General features: G+C 42.0%; 1 protein-coding gene across 1 annotated transcript in view; it reads right to left on the minus strand.

The window, feature by feature from the left end:
- Positions 1-22,038, minus strand: part of PARM1 (prostate androgen-regulated mucin-like protein 1) — a 109,710-nt gene extending 87,672 nt beyond the window's left edge. Inside the window, exon 1 of the mRNA XM_056111444.1 lies at positions 21,755-22,038. Within this exon, the coding sequence (XP_055967419.1) occupies positions 21,755-21,797 (43 nt within the window). The 5' untranslated portion in view covers positions 21,798-22,038. The remainder of the gene's footprint in view (positions 1-21,754) is intronic.
- Between the last annotated feature and the right edge of the window lie 1,142 nt (positions 22,039-23,180).

The following is a 23,180-nucleotide window of genomic DNA, read 5'->3' on the forward strand; positions in this document are numbered from 1 at the left end:
AAGAAAAGGCCTATAGAGAAAATATCTATAAAACAATAAGCTACACCAAAAAGGAGAGAGGCTACTTGCATATCATGTAGTCTTTATCCTACTTGTTTTCTGATTCTTCCTTAATTTTCTAAGTGGCAGAGAAGAGAAAAATAGGCTCAGGAATTGCCACATGCCTTAATTTATGCTATTGGTTTTCAAAGGGTCTACTATATTTAGAATCATCTTCTGGGGCTGGAGAGATAGCACAGCGGGTAGGGCGTTTGCCTTGCACGCGGCCAACCCGGGTTCAATTCCCAGCATCCCATATGGTCCCTTGAGCACCGCCAGGAGTAACTCCTGAGTGCAGAGCAAGGAGTAACGCCTGTGCATTGCCAGGTGTGACCCAAAAAGCAAAAAAAAAAAAAAATCTTCTTCCTTCTCACCCTACCCTTTCTCCCTCTCTCCCTCCCTCCTCTCTGTCCCTTCCTCCCTTTTTTCCTTTCCTTTTGTCTGTTTTTTTAGTCTCATCCCAATGCCTGTGTGAACTGATATAGTTTCATTTGATTAAGAGTTGAGATGCTGTTTGTCTATATTATAATAATAGTCTGGTTGAGAAATATCTGATTAAACAGTTTCAACCAGTATTCTACCATCAAGAGAAATAAATCAACAAGTAAAAAAAAATAAAAACATACATGAAGTGGTAGCAACTGCTATCTAGAGCAAAAGTTGCTATTAATTGACAAAACTATTAACAGTTTCTTAACTAGCAGAAAGAAATAATATCCCTAATAGAGGTTGAACTGTGTGCCCCTTTCCCCTACAAAAAAGATGGATTGATGTCAGAACCCATAATACCAGTGACTACGACCTTACTTGAAATTCTGAACTTGGCAGATGTAATTGAGTTAAGTTCATACCATACTGGAATGTGTATAACCCAGCAGGAATGGATCATAAGATAGCATATCATTTGTGGCATATCATACCATAAATCTAGATGGATGCAGATAGACACAGCAGATGGAGGCCATGCAACATGGAGCCAAAGGCTACCATCAATGCTTCCACAACTTAAGGAGCTTCCAAGGCTACTGGAGGCAGAAGAATCACATGAGGCTTTTGGCTACCATGAGAAACTTTGATTTTGTATTTTTAGCTTCCAGAACAGTAAGACAGCACATTTTCATTGTTTTGAGCTCTTGTATTTTGTGCAATGTGTGATGACACTTCTAGGAATCTAAGACAATAGGTTCATTTTAAACTAACTATATTTAGCCCAAGATCGGGGAGTTAGCATTGTCCAAGGGATCAAGCAGTTCACAGAAGTTTCGGAAATAGGGATGAGTTTCAAATGTTTATTTTTCACTGTGATTTAAAGAAAAGCTAGAATTAAACATACACCCAAACACATTGAATAGGAAGCTATAAAATCAAATATATGTCATGTTCCGTTATTAAGCATCCTAGACAACTAATTACTGCCAGTTGAGGAGACAGGAAGAGGTATTCACTTTCTACTCAGGAGAAGGGAGGGCACTTTTATTTATTTATTTATTTTTTCTTTTTAGGTCACACCTGGCAATGCACAGAGGTTACTCCTGGCTCTGCAGTCAGGAATTATCCCTGGTGGTACTCAGGGGACCATATGGGATGCTGGGAATCGAACCCAGGTTGGCCGAGTGCAAGGCAAACGCCCTACCCACTGTGCTATTGCTCCAGCCCCCGAAGGGAGGACACTTTAAAAACACAAACAAAAACATTCCTTTACTTTTGGTGGATGGTAGAGAAATCTCTAAAGTCCTCGGTTCGAAGGAAAAAAATGCCCTTCCAGTGCCATGGAAATCAAGAGAGGAAAACAAAACTCCTATTGTACCATTGAAGCAGATTTCACTGAAAAAGAAGGGGGACAGCTGCATGATACCCCATCTCATTCCCTGAGACCTATTTGCCATAGAGAATTCCTGTTTATTGGCCTTTTCCAGGCTCTGTTTTGACAAAACATTTGAAAGGTTAAATTGTGAACTGCAAAGTCAAAATAACCCACTATAAATACATCTCATGTCCTTTCTCACTGTGTACAAAACCAAGCCAAAAAGGCAAACCCCCAGAGGACACAAGCTGATCATCTCCTAGAAGAACTCTTCCCTGGGGCGCCACACTGGCCAGCTCACACGGGATCCTTTTAAAGCCTAGATTCATTTAGCTAGGGGGAAATTTTATCTCACAAAGATTCACAGGTAGGTGTGGTTGCATAAAGACAGCAAGCTTGTTTAGACAGCAATTATAATTCTTTTAAATTTAATTTTTTGCAAAGAAATGACACATTTAGTCCTATTTATTATTGCTATCACTAGTTCAGGAAGGACATCGTTTTCTTTAGTTTATATATATAAATATATATATAAATTATATATATATAATTTTATCTCACCAAGAGAAACAGTTCCAAAGTTGCTCATGATGGGTTTCAGTCATATAATATCCCAACACCCTTCCCTCCAACGGTGTGCATTTCCCACTACCAATGTCCCCAGTTTCCCTCCCGCCATCCCACCCACAGACCACATAGTTTGTCTCTATGGCAGTCACTTTTCCTCTTTCTCTCTCTTCCTCTTTCACTCTCTTCCCTTTTAATCATTATGGTTCACAGTACAGGTACTGAAAGTTTATCACGCATGTCCCTTTATCTACTTTAGGCATTCAGTTCCTGTCCAGAGCGATTGTTTCCAACTCTCATAAGGACATTGTTTTAGAACCAAGATTCCCCTAAGCCTTCTCTGTTGTTTTCTTTTCATTGATTTAGTATTGGTTGACAATATATGTTTCACAAGCATACAGTACATATACTCTACATAAAAATTTTAGGACCATTCACCACTATAAAATTTACACCTCAAGGTGGAAAATGGGCACTGGTGGAGGGATGGGCATTTGATCATTGTATAATTAAAAACCCAAGCACAAAAATTTGTAAGTCTACAACTGTACCTCATGGTGTTTCACTAATAAAAATTTAAAAAAATAATTTACACCTCAGCCCTCTAATCCCACTATCCTTTTCCTTTTCTTCTGCTATCATATTATTCCGAGTACATGAGTGGGTTTTTTGTATTGTTTGTTCATTTCTCTATATTCCACATATAAGTGAAACCATCAAAAATATATAAAAGCATTTTAAAAAGGTGCACGTCTTCTGTTCATAGCAGTACTGTTTACAATAGCAGAGCATGGAGTCGATCTCAGCGGTAGTAAAGGTATTTTGGTATACACAAACAATAGGATGAACTCCCTTTGTAAAGGGAGATAAAATCTTGCCTTTCATAAAAACACGGTGGGGATTTGAGGTGATTATGCTAAGCTAAAGAAGATAGAGAAACACCAATTCTAGATGGTTTTACTCATCCATGGAATATAAATAGAAGCAAATTAAAGAGGTGAACAGAATTCAACAAAAATAACATCTATTTTTTTCTATTCATCTATTAGTACCAAAATAATGTGTTGACATTCAGCTTTCTCCACTAGAAATCAATACATTTTGTGTTATTATTTTTTCAGTATCATTATAAATTTATTAGTTTAAATAATGTATTCAAATCCACTGCAATTATTATTTCTACCAATGCTCAAATTGTTTCATTTTTTGGCCAGTGGGAGCCTCATTAAGTGGTTCTGAGACCTTTTGAGAGGAGTCTGGTATTCTTTGATGGCATTTTTGCTGTTATTAGCAAGATATTTCAGATTTATTGTATACATTTCCTAATTCAGATGTGAAATTAGCCACTGCCTAGGGGAAGGAGGCTTTATTCTGTTTAGTGAAAATGGAACTTCAAAATTGCAATCTGAGTACCTATCAGTCTTGTAAGCAGATCTGAGTCTTGTTTGCCTTCCTTTGGAGAGGAGGAGGCAACACGAAATGACCTGAATGAATCTTGTGTGGCAAGGGACTGTGGAAAGAGAATTTAGGACTATTTAGAACCGCAGTCGTCCAAGAAAAGATAATAAGGTTTCCAACTGACAATATAACTCTGGGAATAAAGAAGAGAATCCCAAATTGCAAGAAATTCTAGAAACTAAATTTACACAAGAGAATTTATCAGTTGATTTGGTAGTTCAAGGCAGAAGGGTGCGAGGTAGGTAAAAGATGAAAGACCTGGGTTCGAAGTCCAACTCTGTCTCTAATCAACAGCATAATCCATAGTCCAATACTTAATTACAAAGACTCAGTGAGCATAACTGTAAAATGGAAACAGTACCTGTCTATCTGTTGGGGATCTTGGAAGAATTAGATGGATTAGATGAAGATGCAGATAAAATAAACCTAACATAATGTGTAATAACCAGCGTAATTAAAAACCAAAAAAAGCTTTATTGCCGCAGGTCTACTTTTATCTTTGATATGGAAAGGTTGGTCTGGATCACATCAAAGCTTAGAATATTTTCATTTAAAATTGCTCCCATAAGTGACCAATTCTGAAGATTGAAAAACCTGAAAAATAACTTCAATATTTATCAGTCAGCTCATTCTCTTAAAATACTACCCAAGATGGTTGTGCTGATCAATGATTTATGCAGCACTCTAGTTTTAGAAAATATAATATTACTTCAAGTCGATTCCTTCCCAGAATCTTTTTTGCCCATTACATCAGTGATATCCTGTAAGTCTTTCTGTGGTATTTGCTTTTCTAAAATGTTATTTTTTTAAGGTATTCCATCAGAAGAATTTTTGAATAAAAATTTGTGGGCTAGAAAGAATTTAAAATAGCCACATTCATTGCTGATAAAGAATTAAAATACTGGTAATACCTTTACCTTTGTTTGTTTACTTACTTTTTATTTTGAACCACTGGCTCAGAAGGATCCCTTCTGGTGGGGCTCAGGGGACCATAGTGATACCAGAGATAAAATCTGGGCTGGCTGTGTGCAAAACAAGAACCCTATCTGCTTTACTATCTCTTACTAGCACTTACTTTAAAAAAATTTTTTAAGTAATTCAAGCTGTTAAAATATCAATGTCAGAATCAAAATTTTTATGCATAGAGAGCATAAAAATTGAAAATGATCTGAAGCTCATTTTCCAGAGATGACCATTGTGTCCTATTAAGTTTTTCTCCAAGCATAGGCATAAACAGAATGTTTAAATATTTTCTCACAATGTCCCTTTTATTCTGTAGCTTTCTTCTTCAATATGTTTTGAAATATAAAATTACAAAATATTGGTTTAATATTTTGTAACCGTTTTTAGCTACCAGTAGTATACCTAATGAACCACCTCATTTTTTAAGCAGTTGCTTTATATTTGCCTGATCACGATCACGACCATCCTGTTATTCGTCGATTGCCTCGAGCAGGGCCCAGTAACGTCTCCTTCGTCCTAGCCCTGAGATTTTTTAAAAAGTGCCATATTCAAGGCTCTTTCAGAGTTAGGAGAAAGAGACCCATCATTGTTACTGTTATTTGGCATACTGGGTACGCCACGGGGAGTTTGCCAGACTCTGCCATGTGGGCAGGTTACATTTGGTAGCCTGCCAGTTTGTCCAAAGTAGTATATTTGCCCAGCTGAATAAATTGAATTTATTGTCTGTCAAGAACTTTATATACATATTGTTTCCCAAGAAATAATATTGAAAACTTCTTAACCAAGATAAACAAATAGGACTTGGAATTGGGTGATAGAGCGTACATCCTCATCAATTTCACATGTTCATAACACGTATAATAAAAGTTTTAATTATCAGGACTTGGGAGTAACAGTTTTCACTGTTACAAAACAAGAGGTAACTGTCACTGACACAGCATTTTTTTTAACCAGCATTTTTCCTGAAAGTGAATTAAAAAAAAAAAAAACACCATCTCTCCTCTCTCAGCTAATCCTCCAAACAAGAACTTTATTCTCATTGGTGGAGTCATTTTTGCTTTTCTCGGCACCTACACTTATTGAGATTTGGGGATATCACAAATCTTCTCTTACTGATGTGTGTTTCTTTTCCTTCCAGTGAGAAATTAAGCTCTGCTTTTCATTCCACCAGGGAATATACAACCCCTGTGGATGCAAATAGAGGGAAGGTCACCTATCTCTTGGGTCACATCCAAACACAGGACACAGTTCTAGGTCCATCCTTCAACACAAGTCAGGGTTACTCTAAAAGGTCTCTTCCTTGTTTATTCAACACTGCGTGCTTCATGTGACTGCCCTCCCTCAAGAACAGACAGTGAAGTTTGCTGAACGAGCAAGACGCGTTTTTCGTTTTAATTTTTTTTTTTTTGGGGGGGGTGATCAGGGTTTATTCTTGACTCTAGGAATACTCTTGGCACATAGGGATTACTCTTGGCAGGCTTGGGGGACCAAACAGGGTGTCAGGAATCGAATCCAGGTTGGCCATGGGGAAGGCAAGCACCCTTCCTGCTGTATTGTTGTTCCAGCCTCAGAAGCCACGTTTTTAAAAGAGAGTTGGGGGCTGAAGCGCTAGTACAGTGGGTTGGGGCATTTTCCTTGCATGTGGCAGACCCGGGTTCGATCCCCAACATTCCATAAGGTCCCTTGAGTGCTGCCAGGAGTATTTCCTGAGTGCAGAGTCAGATGTAGCCCCTAAGCACTGTCGAGTGTGACCCCCAAATTTTTTTTTTTAAAAAGAAAGTTATCCTTTCTCTCATGGTAGGTTTATAGCTTATTCTTGAGGTTAATAAAACCCTAAAGTTTATAGACGAGTATGTTGTCATTTCAAGCTCATGTTCTTTTCAGAACCTTTAAATAATTAAATGTTCCTATTTTCAGTAAGCCAGAGAGTATTGTGTGTATCTATAGAACGATGAAGCAGGAGGATTATGCCAGTCTGAGTGATTTCAACGTCAGCCATGTCAAGGAAGTTAGCATTTGGTAACAAATACTCCTATGATATAGGCTTTATTTTAATTGGGACTTGACGATATTTCTATGACCTGAGTGAAAACTATTTGAGTTTTAAACTCACCAATGAAGGCAGAATATGGGGATTGATAAAGCCAAGAAACTCCCATTCTGCTCCTGAGCTTATTAGTGATTTACATGCCTCAAATTTTAGCACCTGAATTTATATAACCTTCTCAAATATGAATGGGAATTGCCAGTCATGCTTCCCTTAGACTTAAATCACTTTTCATCTTTAGGCTATTTTTAGCTAATCAGAAAAATGAATTTTAGTTAATCAAACATGTTCAAATAGTGGAGGAGTCTTTATTTTCTCTAGCTGAGCTTAATGGTTACATTTTCTTAACAGGCCAGAGACTTTAAGAAGTTTCAGCTATTTTAAAGTAATATTTATAGCCCACAAACTGTTTTGTATGTGTTTAGCTTGAAAATAACTGATTCAAAATTTTAGCTTTAATCTCTCAATGAAGAACAAAAATCTTTTTTTTCATTTCAAAGGCTACTTAGACATGACCCTGATAGTAAAAAAGTTTGTCAGTTTGGAGCAAGGGAACATAAAAAAAAATTTTAAGTTTTTCATTTTTCAATTCCCAAAAAATGCATTTTGATCAGAGTTGAGCAAATATATTTTCAGTACCCCCAAAGTACCACACAACATTCAGCATTGGGATATTAGTTAAATCTTATCAAAAAGGTGTCATTTAGGGAAAGATTTTAGAGCAATGAGGCCATTAACCATGCAATATCTGGAAAAATTATGTTCTAAACAAAAAACTAGCTACGGCATGTTATTAGGAAGTGAGTGTAGCTGGTACAGCTCCTTTGCTTAAAAGAGAGGCTAGAAGTTCAGGCTCAAGCACAAATGGGACACCATTCATGGAGATCCTGATGGTCACATCAAGGATCTGGAGTTTAACTGTGAAGATGATCAGAAACCATTGCAGCAAGAAAGTGAACAGAGCAATGACATCATCTAATATGTTTCCAATGCATCAGCTGCTGCTATGTAGAGAACACATCTTAGGAGTGAAAGGGTAAAGGACTGCCCTAACAAGGCCACTACGGTATTCCAGAAGAAAGTTACCAGCAGCAGCTTAGATCAGAGGAAGTACAATATGCTATTTTTCATTATTAGGCTCTTTTTAGCTCAGCAGAAAATGATAGAAGTGGTTTGAATTCTGGATGCATTTTAAAAGTGGAAAGCAGGTTTTCTTAAAGGGTCAACTGAGAGAGAGACAGACAGATGGAGAGAGAGAGAGAAAGAGAGAGAGAGAGAGAGAGAGAGAGAGAGAGAGAGAGAGAGAGAGAGAGACCCTAATATGGCTCATAATTTTCACCTAAGCAAATACAGAGCTGAGGTTGTCATTAATTGAAGTGGGAAAGGTAAAGCTTGGGGGTGGGGGTGGGGGTGGGGGTGGAGAGAAGCCCAGGAAATGAGATTTGGATATGATGAGTATGAAATGAATTATTAACTACTCAACTTCTGGCTTTTTCCTGACCAAACAAAAATTTATCATCTTCACGGAATATAAGTTTCCCAAGGGTAACTTACATTCATTGCTGTAGCAACTAAATACTGGACAGTGTTCAGTAAATGTAGGTTCTCAAGTTAATTTAATAGATATTTCCTGACTATTTATGCATGATTTTCTCTATTCCAGAGGTTCTTAAACTTTTTTCTAGTTGAATCACCCAGAGCTTTAAAATTCCAAATGTATTTCTAATATTCTAAATAGCAGGGTTGAGGGTCAGACCACAATCTTTATGACAACATCAGAACCATCCTGGAGGGTGGGACAGGGATCTTTAAGTCTTATCCTTAAGTCTGTTCAAGTGACTCCAACATGCAGTCAGCTTGGAGAATCACTGATCTATTCCACATGGTAAAAATAAAGGCAGGGACAAACCAGCTAAAATCGGCACCTTAGTTCTAATAGTAGGAGGCAGACAAACAAAATAAGGCTAACAAAAGAAATGGCATCATCTGCTATTGATATCATCTGCTTAATCAGCATTTGCTGGATATTACTGGACACCCAAGTCTATCTATTGTCACAACTCTGCAAGAGAGAGGAAGCAAATCCCCGAGCTGGCTTTTTGTGTTTGATTCCAAAGCCCCTTCATCCCTTCATCCTAGTGTAGAATAGGAAACTTTCTCTTAACACACCATTTTGAAGGTAATATTGCATACTCCATCCTTACCTGATCATCGCAGGACTGAGTTTTCTCTTTGTACATGCATTTAAATGTGAGTCAGCTTTCTTTGAAGTGCAGTTCTAGAAGGCTGCCTGGGCCTCCTCAATGAAGCAAACCACCCAGCTGAATTTCTCTTGCATTCTTAGGACATTTCCCAATTCTTTAACCCTTTCACAATGCAGAGGGCCTCTTAATTACTAGCCATATCAGCTACATTTTCATCTGAAAGGCTCAATTGGCAACCTTGCACAAAACTGAAAAGTAAAAGATGCTTGAGTCATCTAAGTTAGAGGTAGGATCCTTTATCAGACCTGCCACCACACATCCACCGAATGCAAAGATAATTTTTCCATTCCTGGTAGCAGCCTGACTCCAGCTTCTCCTTTGTCCTCTGTGTAGAAATAGTAGCTGAAGTCTCTTCTTACTATCACTACTGTTCATTTCCATTCTTGTTTGTTCCAAGTTTGGGTGCCACACTCAGAGGTGCTCAGGGGTTATTCCAGTTCTGTGATTGGGGGCGGGGTCACTCCTGATGGTGTTGAAGGACTATATGGAACTGGGGATGGAACCTTGTGCTCCTGCATGAAAAGCATATATTCAACCCATCCTGGTAAGCTACTTTGCTCCAGCCCTACACTTCATTTCTTACCCTACTATACTTGTAATTTGATATCTTACATCCGTCACCACTGATCTTTCCTACCATCTAAATGATAATGAATATTTACTCTCAAAAACTGTCAAACCTTCCTTTGCTCAGATCTATCTGAATAGTTCTCCAAGAGAATTCTAGGGATCTCTCCTCTTGGATATCATCTCTATCAACATTTTAATTTTTAAGAAACATCATTCAGGGTCCCCACTGGCTGAATGTTGCAGTGTTAGCATCTCACAAAGCATATCCACTGGCAGCAGGAATCCATGACAGAGCCCAGAGCAATAGTACAGCGAGTAGGCACTTGCTTTGCACCTGGCCAACCAGGTTTGATGCCCAGTACCCTCTACGGTCCCCAGAGCTCTGCCAGGAGTGATCCCTGAGTGCAGAGCCAGCAGTAAGCCCTGAGCTCGTAAGTGTGGCCTAAAAGATGAAAACTACAGCAAAAACGAAAACTAAATGGCAATAAAAAAGAATTTTCATGACTGACAGATTCATGATCCACCTACTCATCTAGGCCAGGAAAGACTTCAGATCACAAGATTTCTCTAGGCCACTCTGATGAGTAAGTGGCATCAAGGTCCCCCTCAGACCCCGAGCGCTATTAAATTCTCTCATAATATGACACAGTACACGAGCACAATGGAATAGCTAGTCATCAATATATCTTTAAATACATATAGACAGTGCATGAATATAGTGAATTAAAGAAAGCATATTTTATCCTTACAATGATGGTTACTATGCTTCCTAAAGAATCCAAATTATAGTATATAGTAAGAGTCATAGAGTACAGAGTGCATGACAATTAAAACAGTGGCAACAGACTGGCATCTGTCTGCAGCCTCTAAGGGATCACAAAAGCTTTGCCAATGAAAACTGAAGAGATACCAGTAAACAAGTCATTATGAGTATAATAGTGGGTGATTAAACTCATTTGGTAATGAGAGTATGCCTCTGGACTAGACAAAGCTGGCAAAATATAATCATTTTTAAAGTAATATATAATTTTCCAGCCCTACTGAAGAAATAGAATATGTCTATTTTCATAAAGTGGGAGGTCTGAATGATAGTTTAAAATTTACAACCATGTCAAAAAATCAAAATATCAAATCAAATAAAATCTCTCCTATAATTCCTTTCATGTTCAACACCTGCACTAAAGTTCTCATGTCCTTGTTTCCTCCCTGATGGGAAAGAAAATCAGGTGTCAGAATTTGGGCTGGAAAAAGAAAGATATAATCATCAAAGTTGTATTCTACCATTCATCTTGTTTTATACTGAATAGACATGTTTTCTAAGTATCACACCTGGCAACTTCCCACAGATTTTTCCCACTTAACAGTAAGTTACTTATTCAGCTATTTTGCCTTAGGTATAAAAGGTGCAGATTTCTACCACAGCCCAATTACTTAAAAGAATTTTTTAAAATCAATCTCTCTTGAAATTCTGCCTAATATGGTCCTTTGGGTTCTGGATAGCCAGAGCTTTCAAGTCATACCAACAGGCCTATCCTGTGATAATTATCAAAATCTTATATAATTAATATTTGTTAGATGCACAAGAATCCTGGAACAGAAAAGAACACTAAAGTCCAAAACAAGTTTAAAACTATCTTTTTTCCTATCTCTCTCTCTTGGCCACACCTGGCTGTGCTCAGGGCTTACTCCTGGCTCTGTGCTCAGAGCTCACTCCTGGCAGTGCTTGAGGGAACCATAATGCTGCCAGGGATAGACCACATGTTGGCAGCATGGCAATACGCACAGCAGGCTTTTAACCAGCTAGGACTCTCTCTCTCTGGCCTCTATAACTATCTTTTTTAAGCAGCTGCCGGTTAGATTCTAATGATATCCCACCATTTTCTTCTGGTCTATACAGTTTTATTTGATAAGTTTGATGTGGATTTTAAGGAAGCTCCTTTGTATGTAATTCACTTCTTTGATCTTTCTGCTTTCAATATTCTATCTCTTTGGCTTTTATCATTCTGATGATGATCTGCCTTGGAGTATTTTTATTTGGGTCTCTTTTGGCTAGGACCCTTTGGACTTCTTTCATCTGGATGTATACCCTTCTCAATTCTGGAATTTCTCAGCTTTGTTTTCTTTAACTAATGCTTCTTCTCCAGTTAGATTCTAGAAGGTTTCTAGTTTTGGTTCCAATGCAAGAGCAGTGCTACCACTTAGAATATACTGGGTTTTATCAAAGGGAGAGTCAGAATATGGTGAGTTAATGTGGCTTCAGCAGGCCATAGCAATCCCACCTATTTTTCCCAAATATATATGCAGAGTTAATTATATAATAGGTATATAATCAGATTCAAAACATTACATCAGAGAGTTACCACTGAGTCCTAATCCTTGTAATTGTTGAAAGAGAATTTCTCTGAAACCCCCATCTTCCATGAACACATTGTTTTTATTTATTTTATTATTCTAGTATCAGAGCCTGGCAAGCTACCCGTGATGTATTTGATATGCCAAACACAGTAACAACAAAATCTCCAATGGAGATGTTACTGGGCCTGCTCGAGCAAATCGATGAACAACGGGAGGGCCTTTACCTTTACCTTCTAGTATTATTATTTTACATGCCATGGATCAAGCAGAAGGTCTCATACATTCAAGAATGTGCTCTATGAACTAAACCACATCCCTAGAATTTAGATTGTTGTTTTTTTTTAAATTAATGATATTCTGTGATTTGCAATACTGTTAATAACTGTTTTTCATGCAGATAATTCCAATACCACACACATCACCAATGTGCCCCCACCTCGTACTCCCCAACAACCCCAGTGTCTCTCCCTCTCAGGTTGTTTTTTGATGAGATTATTCAGGCAAACTCATGTTGGATGAAGCAGCCTTCAAAATACAGCTAACCTTGAAAATCAAATCTGCCACATTGATAGTGTACACATTAAAGGTCAAGGGTAGATAAGATAATTAATTCCCTGTTATAATTCAAGATAAACAATAAATAATTATTTAGTTTATTATTGCATGGGAAATACTTAGAATTCGCCATTTTATTCAAAGAAAAATTGAAATAGATGCCTGATATTTTTGTTTACTGGGCCGGGTGCTGTTTGCTTCTTTACTGACGAAATGGCGTGTCGGATTTCGGAAGGGAGAACGTTGGGAACGACATACCCATCCTGTGGAATTTGGTATGTCGGCAAGTGGACATGGCTATCGAAGAGATTTGAGTAGAAGTCATGGATAATCTTCTCCATTGCCGTTCTGGAGGATGTGATGGATCCATCAGGACGTCGGAGGGCAGTCATCTTGGTCTTATAGTTGGCGAAGGACAGGCGGGCGTTACGAATACTTTTCCCGGCTTCTGCCGCATCTACCAGTACTTCTGCTCTTCTCTCTTTGAGGTCTTCCTTGATCGCATCTCTGCACTGCTTTGCAAGCTCGGACGTTAGCTTGCGGTTGCCTGAGGCATGCGCCAAACCACGCTGGCGAATTAGCTCAAGAGTTTTCGAAGATAGGCGACTTTTTGTGGCTATCTCTCTCTTGGCGTTCCTTGCACATTCATGGAGGTGCTGAACCAGTCGATCGTATTCCTCGTCAATGTTGTCAACAATGGCATCTTCCCATGTTGCCGCAATAGTACCAAAGAGTTCCCAGTTGGTGGTCATTCTGGGAGTTCTCTTTTTGAACTTTGCAGCCCTTTCTCCCCGCTCTGTGAAGTAGAATTTTGCACGAAGGAGACGGTGGTCCGATCCCGTTCGAAATTTTGGGACAACAGCGACATCAGTCAGGCAAAACCGTCGATTGAATATGATGTGGTCTATTTCGTTGTGGAATCGTCCACCGGGAGACTCCCATGTCCATCGTTTAGATTCTGCCTTCTGGAACTGTGAGTTACCATGAATGGTCTTGGTCGACATGATGAACTCAGACAGTCTCTCACCCTGTTCGTTCCATTCTAGGCCATGGGTCCCGATGTGAAGTTCTTCAGCTGATCTTCTCGGTCCTATCTTGGCATTAAAATCACCCACAATGATCTTGTAGAAGGTGTGGTCTTCTTTATAGAACTTCTCTAGCTCCATGTAGAACTTCTCGATTTCTCTTTCATCATAATGAGATGTTGGTGCGTAGACAACGAAGATAGAAACTGCAGGCAGTGAGCCACATCTATTCAAATGTAAACGTCCGATTCGGGTTGTTAGGCATTCGAATGAATCAATGCTCTTGGCCAAGTTTGTGTTGACAAGGACACCGACGCCTCCAACACCTCTTTTATCGCATGTTCCGAGGAGCAATTCTTCTCCGGTGTCGAAAACAGCATGGTGAGATTCGTGCCTTCTTGTCTCGGTCAGACCAATGATGTCGTACTTGATCATTCGCGCTTGTACCATCAGGTCCTCGATGGATGCATCTGATGCTAGCGTACGTGCATTGAAAGTACAGACGATCATTTTTGTCTTCCTTCGTTGTGGCAGCCTAGGTCGGCCTTGAGATTTTGTCGGCCTCTCCTTTCTCATCCTTCTCAGTGCTGCCATGTCGGTGAAGCCTTCAGGGTCAGGTGAATGAGACCAGTTGTAGTTACTGGTTTTGGCATATCGAATACACAGCGGATAGCTTGCCATTTCGTCAGTAAAGAAGCAAACAGCACCCGGCCCAGACAAGGTCAGACCTGAACACCTGAAGAACCTGCCGTCAGTACTCATCAATACACTGGCTCGGCTCTTCACTCGCTACCTGTCTGAATGCAAGGTTCCGTCCCAATGGAAAACCAGCAGGACCGTACTACTGTTCAAGAAGGGAGACATCCATGACATTGGCAACTATCGCCCGATCTGCCTATTGTCTGTCATCTACAAGCTGTTCACTCGAGTCATCCTGAATAGGATTGGCAGAACACTAGATGAAGGACAACCATGCGAGCAAGCAGGGTTCCGCAAAGGATTCAGCACCATCGACCATATCCACACGGTAACCAAGCTCATTGAGGTTTCTCGGGAGTTCAAGATGCCGCTCTGCTTAACGTTCATTGATTTAAAGAAGGCCTTTGATTCTGTTGAGACGGAAGCGGTCATTGAAGCCCTAGCCAATCAGGGCATTCAAGCCCAATACATCAGGATCCTCCGTGAGCTGTATTGCGGATTCACTACCAGGATCTCACCATTCTACAAAGAAGTGATCGTTGATGTCAAGAGAGGGGTGCGGCAGGGTGATACCATTTCACCAAAACTCTTCAGTGCCACCCTCGAGAACATCATGCGACGACTGGAATGGGAAGGAATGGGAGTGAAGATAGATGGTCGGCAACTACACCACCTCCGCTTTGCTGATGACATTGTTTTAATAACACCAAACATCAGCCAAGCGGCACAAATGCTGGCCGACTTTGACCGTGAGTGTGGAAAGGTAGGACTACAGCTGAATCTTACGAAGACAATGTTTATGAGAAACAGCCTTGTTCCTGACACCCCATTCGCTCTCAATGGAACGACCATCTCCGAATGCAACAGCTATGTGTACCTAGGTCGAGAGGTCAACATGAGAAATGACCTGGCACCCGAGCTGCGCAGGAGGAAGAGAGCGGCTTGGAACGCCTTCAAGAACGTCGAAGAAATAGCTAAGAGGACGAAGAACCTCCGGCTCCGGGCACATCTCTTTGATTCCACTGTTCTTCCTGCATTAACATATGCCTCAGAGACCTGGGCCCTACGCAAACAAGATGAGAACGCCATTCAGGTCTCCCAAAGAAGAATAGAAAGAGCTATGCTTGGAATAACACGTTTCACTCAAATGAGAGAACGAATCCGGAGTTCTGACATCCGTCGACGATCAAGGATCAGGGACGCTGTCTCATATGCCAAGGTGTCGAAAATCAGATGGGCTGGTCACGTAATGAGATTTAAAGACGACCGTTGGACTAGAGCTGTTACTGATTGGATTCCACGGGATGTCAAGAGACCGCGTGGCCGCCCACCTACCAGATGGTCAGACTTCTTTGTCAAGATCATGAACGATCGGTTTGAGGCCCTCCATGTTCCCGGAGCGAAGAGATGCCATTGGGCTACACTAGCACGCGACAGGGACAAATGGAGACGTTACTGGCGCCCGCTCGAGCAAATCGACGACTAACGGGAAGTTAAGTGAAGTGATTAAGTGATTTTTGTTTACATCACTAGGCAGAGTAAAATTAAAATAGCTAATTTTAATAAAAAAAATTTTTTTCAACATGAAATACAGTTACAAGGTTGTTCATGATTGGGTTTTGGACATACAGTTTTCCAATACCCGTCCCTTCACCAGTGTTCGTTTCTCACCATCAACAGGGACATTGGTGGTGAGAAATATACAGTAGAAAATAGCTGATTTTCAACTGACATGATACCAATTTGCACCAATGAAAAGCACAGATAAAAGAATAATGTAATTGTCTATGTCTTTGTAATGATTTGCATTACTTATAAAATAGTAAAGCTCTCAAGGTTTATAAACAACATTAAAATCTGTAAAGAAATGGGTTATATTGTAAAAAAATTGCGATGAATAGTCAAATATCCACATATCAGAAAACTTGATATTCTACTAACCTTCATCATTTAAGTAATTTAAGCTGACTTAAAAGCAACACCATGAGTAGCTGGCACAGAATAGTCTTATTTTGGAGTCACCCTGTTTGGATATTAGTCCCACACTTTCACAGAAAAAAAAAAAACGAATCGTTGCTTAAGGCATGAAGGCGCTACTTGCCATCTCTTTTCCTTACTGCCAGTCTTAAAAAGAATGTGCTCATTTTTCCAAGCAACTATTTTATTCAATATCTTATTAGCAAAGCAGGTCTTCTATTCTTATATTAATGTGCCCAACTTCAGTGACAGTTACTTTCAAAAGAAAATACACTTGTTAGTTCTCAGGCAGATTCCTTCTATGTGGATATTAAGAATCCCATCTGAAATGCTATTTTTTAAAATATCTTCCCATTGTTTCTAGTGGGCACTCCACCCTTTCCCCAGAAAAAAAACATATTGCATAAAAAAATCTGCTTTAAGGGTTTACATACTTGGTCAATATTTTTGTCAGATAAACATGAACATAATTAGACTAGGTCCAAATCTGCTCATTAAGTTGGGAATTTGGAAAATTATTGATTATTTGGGTTCTGGAGAATCATTCTGGATTACCCTGATGCCATGAGCCACCTTTTCTGAAATAGTTTGATCTAAATAATCCAAAACCTGTGGCCCTGAGAACCCAACCTTATGTTTTATCTGAGTTGGGCTTTTGAACAGCAGTTTGCAAAGGACCTTGTGGAAGAAATTAAGTTCTTGGTGAAAATTTGCTGTTCTTTGTTATCAAGACTTTTTGAATTGTCGTGCTAAATTCGAGTTGGCACACTATTAACCTTTTCAAATTAAGCATTTAGTAGGCTCAGCTGAATATTTTCTTAATTTGCAAATTAAAGTTTGCCAGAACAGCTGGCATTATGTTGTGATATTAATTGCAAACTTTGATTGCTGTAGTCCAAGCATAGACTTACCCACTCTGATTTTGGCGATGATGATCTATTCACTGTCCAGTGGAGTCAACTTTATAAGAAAAATAATAACAATACCAGCTAATACTGAGCATTTTCTAAACCCGGAATGATGTGGGTATATTCAGTCATTTAGCACTTTCATCAACCTGATGAGGTTTGATTAGCCCAGATTGGTTGATAAGACAACTCCCCTCCCGGGTCATTAAATTACTTGTCCTAAATTCACAGTCCTAGCTTTAGGACCCAGGCAATCTAGCTGCAGAATCTCTGTGCTCACCACTTTGCAACACTCTCTTAGCAAGTGTCTCAGATAACAAAGAGAGCTTCCATCTCATCCGGTCCAATTTCAGGTGAAGGAGGTGTCACTTCTTTGACTGTGACACAGACTTGAGGTGAAAAGAAGGTAACCTAGCTAAAAAAAATTCAAGCAACCATTCATATTCTTGCCCCCACAGGCCAATCTCCCACCATATTACAGGGGTTCCAGTGTTCCTCTCAATATGGTGCATGCAATTTTGGTTTATTTTTAATATATTTATTCTAACAGTTATATTACTTTAATATGTTGATGAATCAGGACCTGTAGAAAGAAAAGTCATAAAAAAAACAAGGGTGGGAATCTCCCTACAAGGAAGACATTCCAATTACTAGTTGCCTGGAGAAGAACTATCTGTTTGGTCATAACATAAGCACAGCCTCTACTAGGAAGCAGGTAGAAATTCAGTTCCACAGCAGTCTTGATTACCAAAGAACTCTAGGTTTTAAGTAAGGTGGTAGACTGCAATAGTATTTTCCCTGGGCTAGAGTAGGCATAGACAGAGCTAAACCCATGGCAGGAAAAGTCGGATTGTGGAGGCTGTGTTTCTTATACATGTTTCTCTTTTTATATCCTCCTTGAATGAGAATTTAAAGAGTCTTTTGAAACTACAGTATAATCCTGTTATCTCATGAGAGACATGTTAGGCCAAAGGGCCACAGAGCGCTGATGGGCAGCAGTGATGGTAGGAGTGAAGGAAAAGAATCCAGAGGTGACACCGAGATGAATAAAGCGACCTGTGACTCGCTGTCCACCCTTCTGCCTGCTCAGTTGTTCGGCCAATCCTTGGAGGTCCTGGCTTGCATTTTACTTTATTTTATTTAACTTTTGTTTTTCTAGTGGATGGAGTTTGGGTCACTCCTGGTGGTGCTCGGACAAACATACGTAGTATCAGGGATTGAAGATCGAACTAGAGTCAGTCACATTCCAGGAATGCTGCTTAATCCCTGTACTCTCTTGGCTCGCTGGCATTTTAATGTGGAGATAGTGCTCTTGCATGTGTTATAAGTATAAGGGGGTGATTGACAGTTCAAGGCAGCTTTCTTATTTATTGATTTGAGGGTCACACGCCCAGTTGTGCTCAGGGCTTACTCCTAGCTCTGTGCTCACTTACTCCTAGTTCAGGGATCACTCCTGGCAGAGCTCGGAGAACAATACGCAGTGTTGGGGATGGAATGGGGGTAAGCCACATGCAAGATAAGTATCTTAACTGCTAAATTATTTCTATCCCGCACCCTTCCTTTTTAAAAAAAAGTAAATAAATGTAGTGATATAAATGTACAATAAATGTAGTAAATAAATGTAAAAAAAATCTACTTTTCTGGGCTGTTGACAATGCACATATATTTGCAAGTGCCCATTGTGCAAACTGAAGAAAATGTTCTGTATACTGAGTAGATTGATTATGCTAAAAAAAGAAAAAGTTGTAGAGCCAGAGCGATAGTCGTGATAGTACAAGCAGGTAAGGCTCGTGCCTTGCACAACGCACATGATGATAGGGGTTCAAATCCCAGTATCCCATATGGCCCCCCAAACAATGCCAGTAGTTATTCCTGAATACAGATTCAGGAATAAATATCCCCTGAGCATGGTCAGGTGTGGTCCCCAAACAAAATAACAAAGTTGCCTACAAAACCCATTTCTGGCTCAATAAAGTACCATCTGAAGGTTTTAAACATTTTCCTGCAGCCTCGAAAGACTGGTAGGAGAAAAAAAAGAATGAAAGAAAAGAACCAATGGCCTTGTGAAACTAACTAAAGCGTTGCCAAGGAAGCTTCTCCAGAGTAGCGGCCAACACATCTATGCCACTTCCACTTCAATGACCCTCATCCCTCCCTCCATTACCATAGCATCTGTTTTTTTTTTCCTAGAAAAGTGACAATTTAGTTCCCAAAGAAAACAACTTATGTCGGTATAAAAACATCTCATGAGCATTTGTGCCTAATTTTATATTATTTTCCTGACAACGTATTGCAAGTAGCTCTAACAACACACGACTCCAAAAGAAATTTTTTCCAAGACATGAACCACATAAGGGAGGATGAGGCCTCGTTACTCTCTGCAAAATGTACACCGAGTCCTAACTAGATCTTCTCAGTCAGGAAAGCCCCAGAACTGAGGGGCTGTGATCTCTGCTGTGACCTCAGCTCTCCTGAGGCTGGAGTGGGGATGAGGCCATTTCTGCATCTCAGCAGCCTCTCACTGTGGTGGCATAAAAGAGCTCGTGTGCTGAACAAATTGATCCTACAGTTCATTCTGGTTAAGGATGGTCCTCACTACTTATTTCATGACCTTACCCACATGCAAAGGACCTAACACAGAGATGTTATAGTAAGTTGTTACCGGGAACTAAATTATCACTTTTCTGTGTGCATTCCGTCCCAGCCACTGCCACGCCACCCCTGTTAGACAGTCGCTTCGGGGGACTTTTATTTTTGCATGTTGGGTGTGAGAGAAGAGTAGCCCCCCCCCCCCCAAGCGAGATCTCAAATACAGAGCTACAGATAAATAATACAGGGTACGCTTTATATTGCATATGTACATTTTATTAATATATAGACATCCTATCTATTAAAGCTCTAAAATTGGCCAATGAAAAAAACTAGAGCTGCTTTGCAAAACACGTCCATACACTGCCTAGTAGAGCTAAATCTGGTCTTGCCAACTGTCAGAGCTGTTCAAAGAAAACGGGAGGAAGGGGGGGAACAAGACATCATCGAGATAAAATTAGCAAACCCACCTACCAACTGGCTATCCGCGGGCTCACCCAAGATTTTCTCAGCCTTAAACCTCACGAAAAGATTCGTAGTGAAGCAAGAGTAAAGCATGCATTCCGCGTAAGCATGTTCAGAGTTAAAGCATGCATTCCGTAAGCACGTCTTGCTTCAGGCGCCGGCCGGCGGCGGCGACACCGCACAGTCACCGAGGCCCAGAGGTCCTACCTGGGCGCCAGACGCCAGAGCGAGGTGGGAATTCCCCCCGCCTAGAGGCTCAGCAAGCGAAGGGACGCGGGGAGGGGTTCGGGGACAGCAGCCTTAAAGCCTCAAGTTAGGAAACTTTTCCACCGAAAGGCATTATCCTTTGTGAACTGCCAGGAAACTCCTTGCTTCTTTACAAGGGAGTGTTACCGTTTCGTGCCCACAATGACAGGAACCCAAGGACTTCGGGAGGAAGAAAAACACAGATTTACAAGCCTCAGTCAAAGGGTCTTGTGCAGTGTGCTTCTGGAACATTCCTAGCTAAACACACCGGTGTCCGGCGCGTTCGAGCGTTTTCCACGGGGGCCCTGTCCGTTGGCACTTATTCTTTGCCGGGTTGCATTTTCTGGAGGCAAGACCGGTGCACATCCCAACTCTTCTTAATGCTTAGTTGTTTGGGATCTTTCCCAGTCCCCCCCGAGCAAGCCAAATCAGTTCTCGGCTCCAGCACAGTCCCTGCCAGAGGTGGGGGATGTCCCCAGGCGGGGGGAAAAAGGGGGAGGGAACCACAAGGGGGGGGGGGGGGGGTGGCTGGCTACCGGTTTTTAACCAAGTACATAGTTGCTGCGCGGGTAGAATTTGGGGGGTTGGCTTTCAAGCACTGCGTAGAATAGAACTGCACCCCCCCCCCCCTCGGCGGTGATCTTGCGCTGGAAGCGGCCGGGGCAGCAGCTCGGCGGAGTGCCGCATCACCCCCCCAGCATATCTAGCCAGGGACACTGCAGCCCAGAGACGCCCAGGCAGCCGGGAAACACACAGCAGCGCCGCGGGGCGCAGCCCGAAGCTCAGAGCCTCCCCGAAGCGACGCCTTCCCCCCCAGTCCACACGACACTGCACCCGCTTTTGATTTCTTTATCCCCTACCCCCGCCCCCGCTCCCCGCCACACAGGATCCCCCCACCCTTCCCCCTGCGTCAGGCTGTGACCCGAGAAGCCTAGAGTCGCAGTGGCGTCCAGGCAGCGTGCGAACGGGTCGCTCGGCCACCTGTTCCACGAGCTTGGGAGTTTGTGCGCGCTCAGGCTACGGCGGGAACGACCCTCTCACCCCCTGTCTGCGACCCCGCACCGCCCCGATCCCCCCCAAAACGAGTGCGCCCCGCGCCGAGCGCAGCCCCGGGGACGCCGAGACGCACTTGCCCGGCTCCCCGGCTCCGGCCGGGCCCGGGGCGCTGCAGCCGCGCACACCCCCAGCCCCCCATCCGGGGGAGGAAGAGAGCCCCCCAGTACCTGCGGCGAGGATGCACAAGGCCCAGAGGGTCTGGCCGACCATGGCAGGCGGTGCTCGGTGCCCCGCGCGGGGCTGGCAGCGCGGAGAGAGGCGGTCGGGGCCGTAGGAGGCGAGCGCGCTCAGCTGCGGTTCCTCGGGCGCCCCGCGCGCTTCTGCTCCATCCCGCGCCTGCCGCAGCCAAACCCCTCCCAGCCCGGCCCCGACGCCGTGACGGGCTTCCCCCTCGCACGGCGCTCGCGTCCCGGGAGTCCCGGCCCAGGGCGGCCTCTGCTGGACGGTCGGAGCGTCGGAGCCCAGATGCCCAGGGTTTCTGCACAGGTCTGGCCAACAGGGCACCCACCGAGGGATGGAGAAGAGGTAGGGGAACTGATCTCGGGGCGCTCTCTCTTTCTCTCTCAACTTTGCTAAAGAGCCTTTAAACGGGTGCTCTTGGGCATTCTAGGTGGCACCTCGGGGACCCCATCCCCGTGCATGAGCACACACGTTACTTTCCAAGTCCTAGAAACCCGATCCTCTGTATCTCCCAGGGTTCTTGCTTGCACGTTAAATGCACGCACTTCCAGCTCCTTTGGGATGCGTGCTCTTCCTAGGAGAAATACGAGAGAATGCAGTGGATGACTAGGGCATCGTGGTTTCTTGTAACAACGTGGGGGATACGTGTTATTACTCCCTTGCTGATGCGAGGAAACAGACACAGAGATGAGTAATGTGGCTCAAGGTGACGTCAGTGGACTCCATCGCTGGCAAGTTCACGCGCTAGCACTATAATCAAGGCTGTCATTTCCGGAGATATGGAGGCACCTTGGAGAACTCTCAGTCGAGCTCATGTAACAATCCTTAGAGTTGGTCACTTCTAGAGAGTCATTTCCAGGTAAGGAAAAGGATGCGCAGATAGTTCAAGTGTTCTCTGGGGACGTTAGCTCATGATGCAAATTAGACTCCTGCCTCCTGGCGTCTCACCTAGTTCTGGCTACCCTCTTCAAGGCTCAAAGGTTCTGCGCATTCCACAAATCAAAGCTGACCTCGCACTTAACTCCCTTTTGATAACTCCCTTTTGATATGCTTATTTTTCACTATTTCCACTAAACTAGAAGTCTCCTAGTATCTGTCTTATTATGGACCCCGTTGTTCCCCAGGATCTGTAGGGGCTTAATTAGCCTTCCTCAAAAACTGGTTTGTTCAAAACAATTAGCTCCCCAAAACAACTTTCTTTTTCTGACTTCTTCCTCATTTACCAATAACTTGGCTTTTATTGTCTCACCCTTTTGGGGCCTCATCATGTCGTTTTTCCTTTTGTCCTGGTAAATTTATTGACTCTTGTTGGAATGAGAAATGAGAGAGATTTCAACCTAGTGCTCATTCCCCCTTTCTCTTCCCTGCCCAGAGAAACTACAAATTCTATTTATTAAACAAATTCTCTGAATG

Source organism: Sorex fumeus, unplaced genomic scaffold (assembly GCF_029834395.1).
Source record: "Sorex fumeus unplaced genomic scaffold, SorFum_2.1 ptg000013l, whole genome shotgun sequence".
Lineage (NCBI taxonomy): Eukaryota > Metazoa > Chordata > Mammalia > Eulipotyphla > Soricidae > Sorex > Sorex fumeus.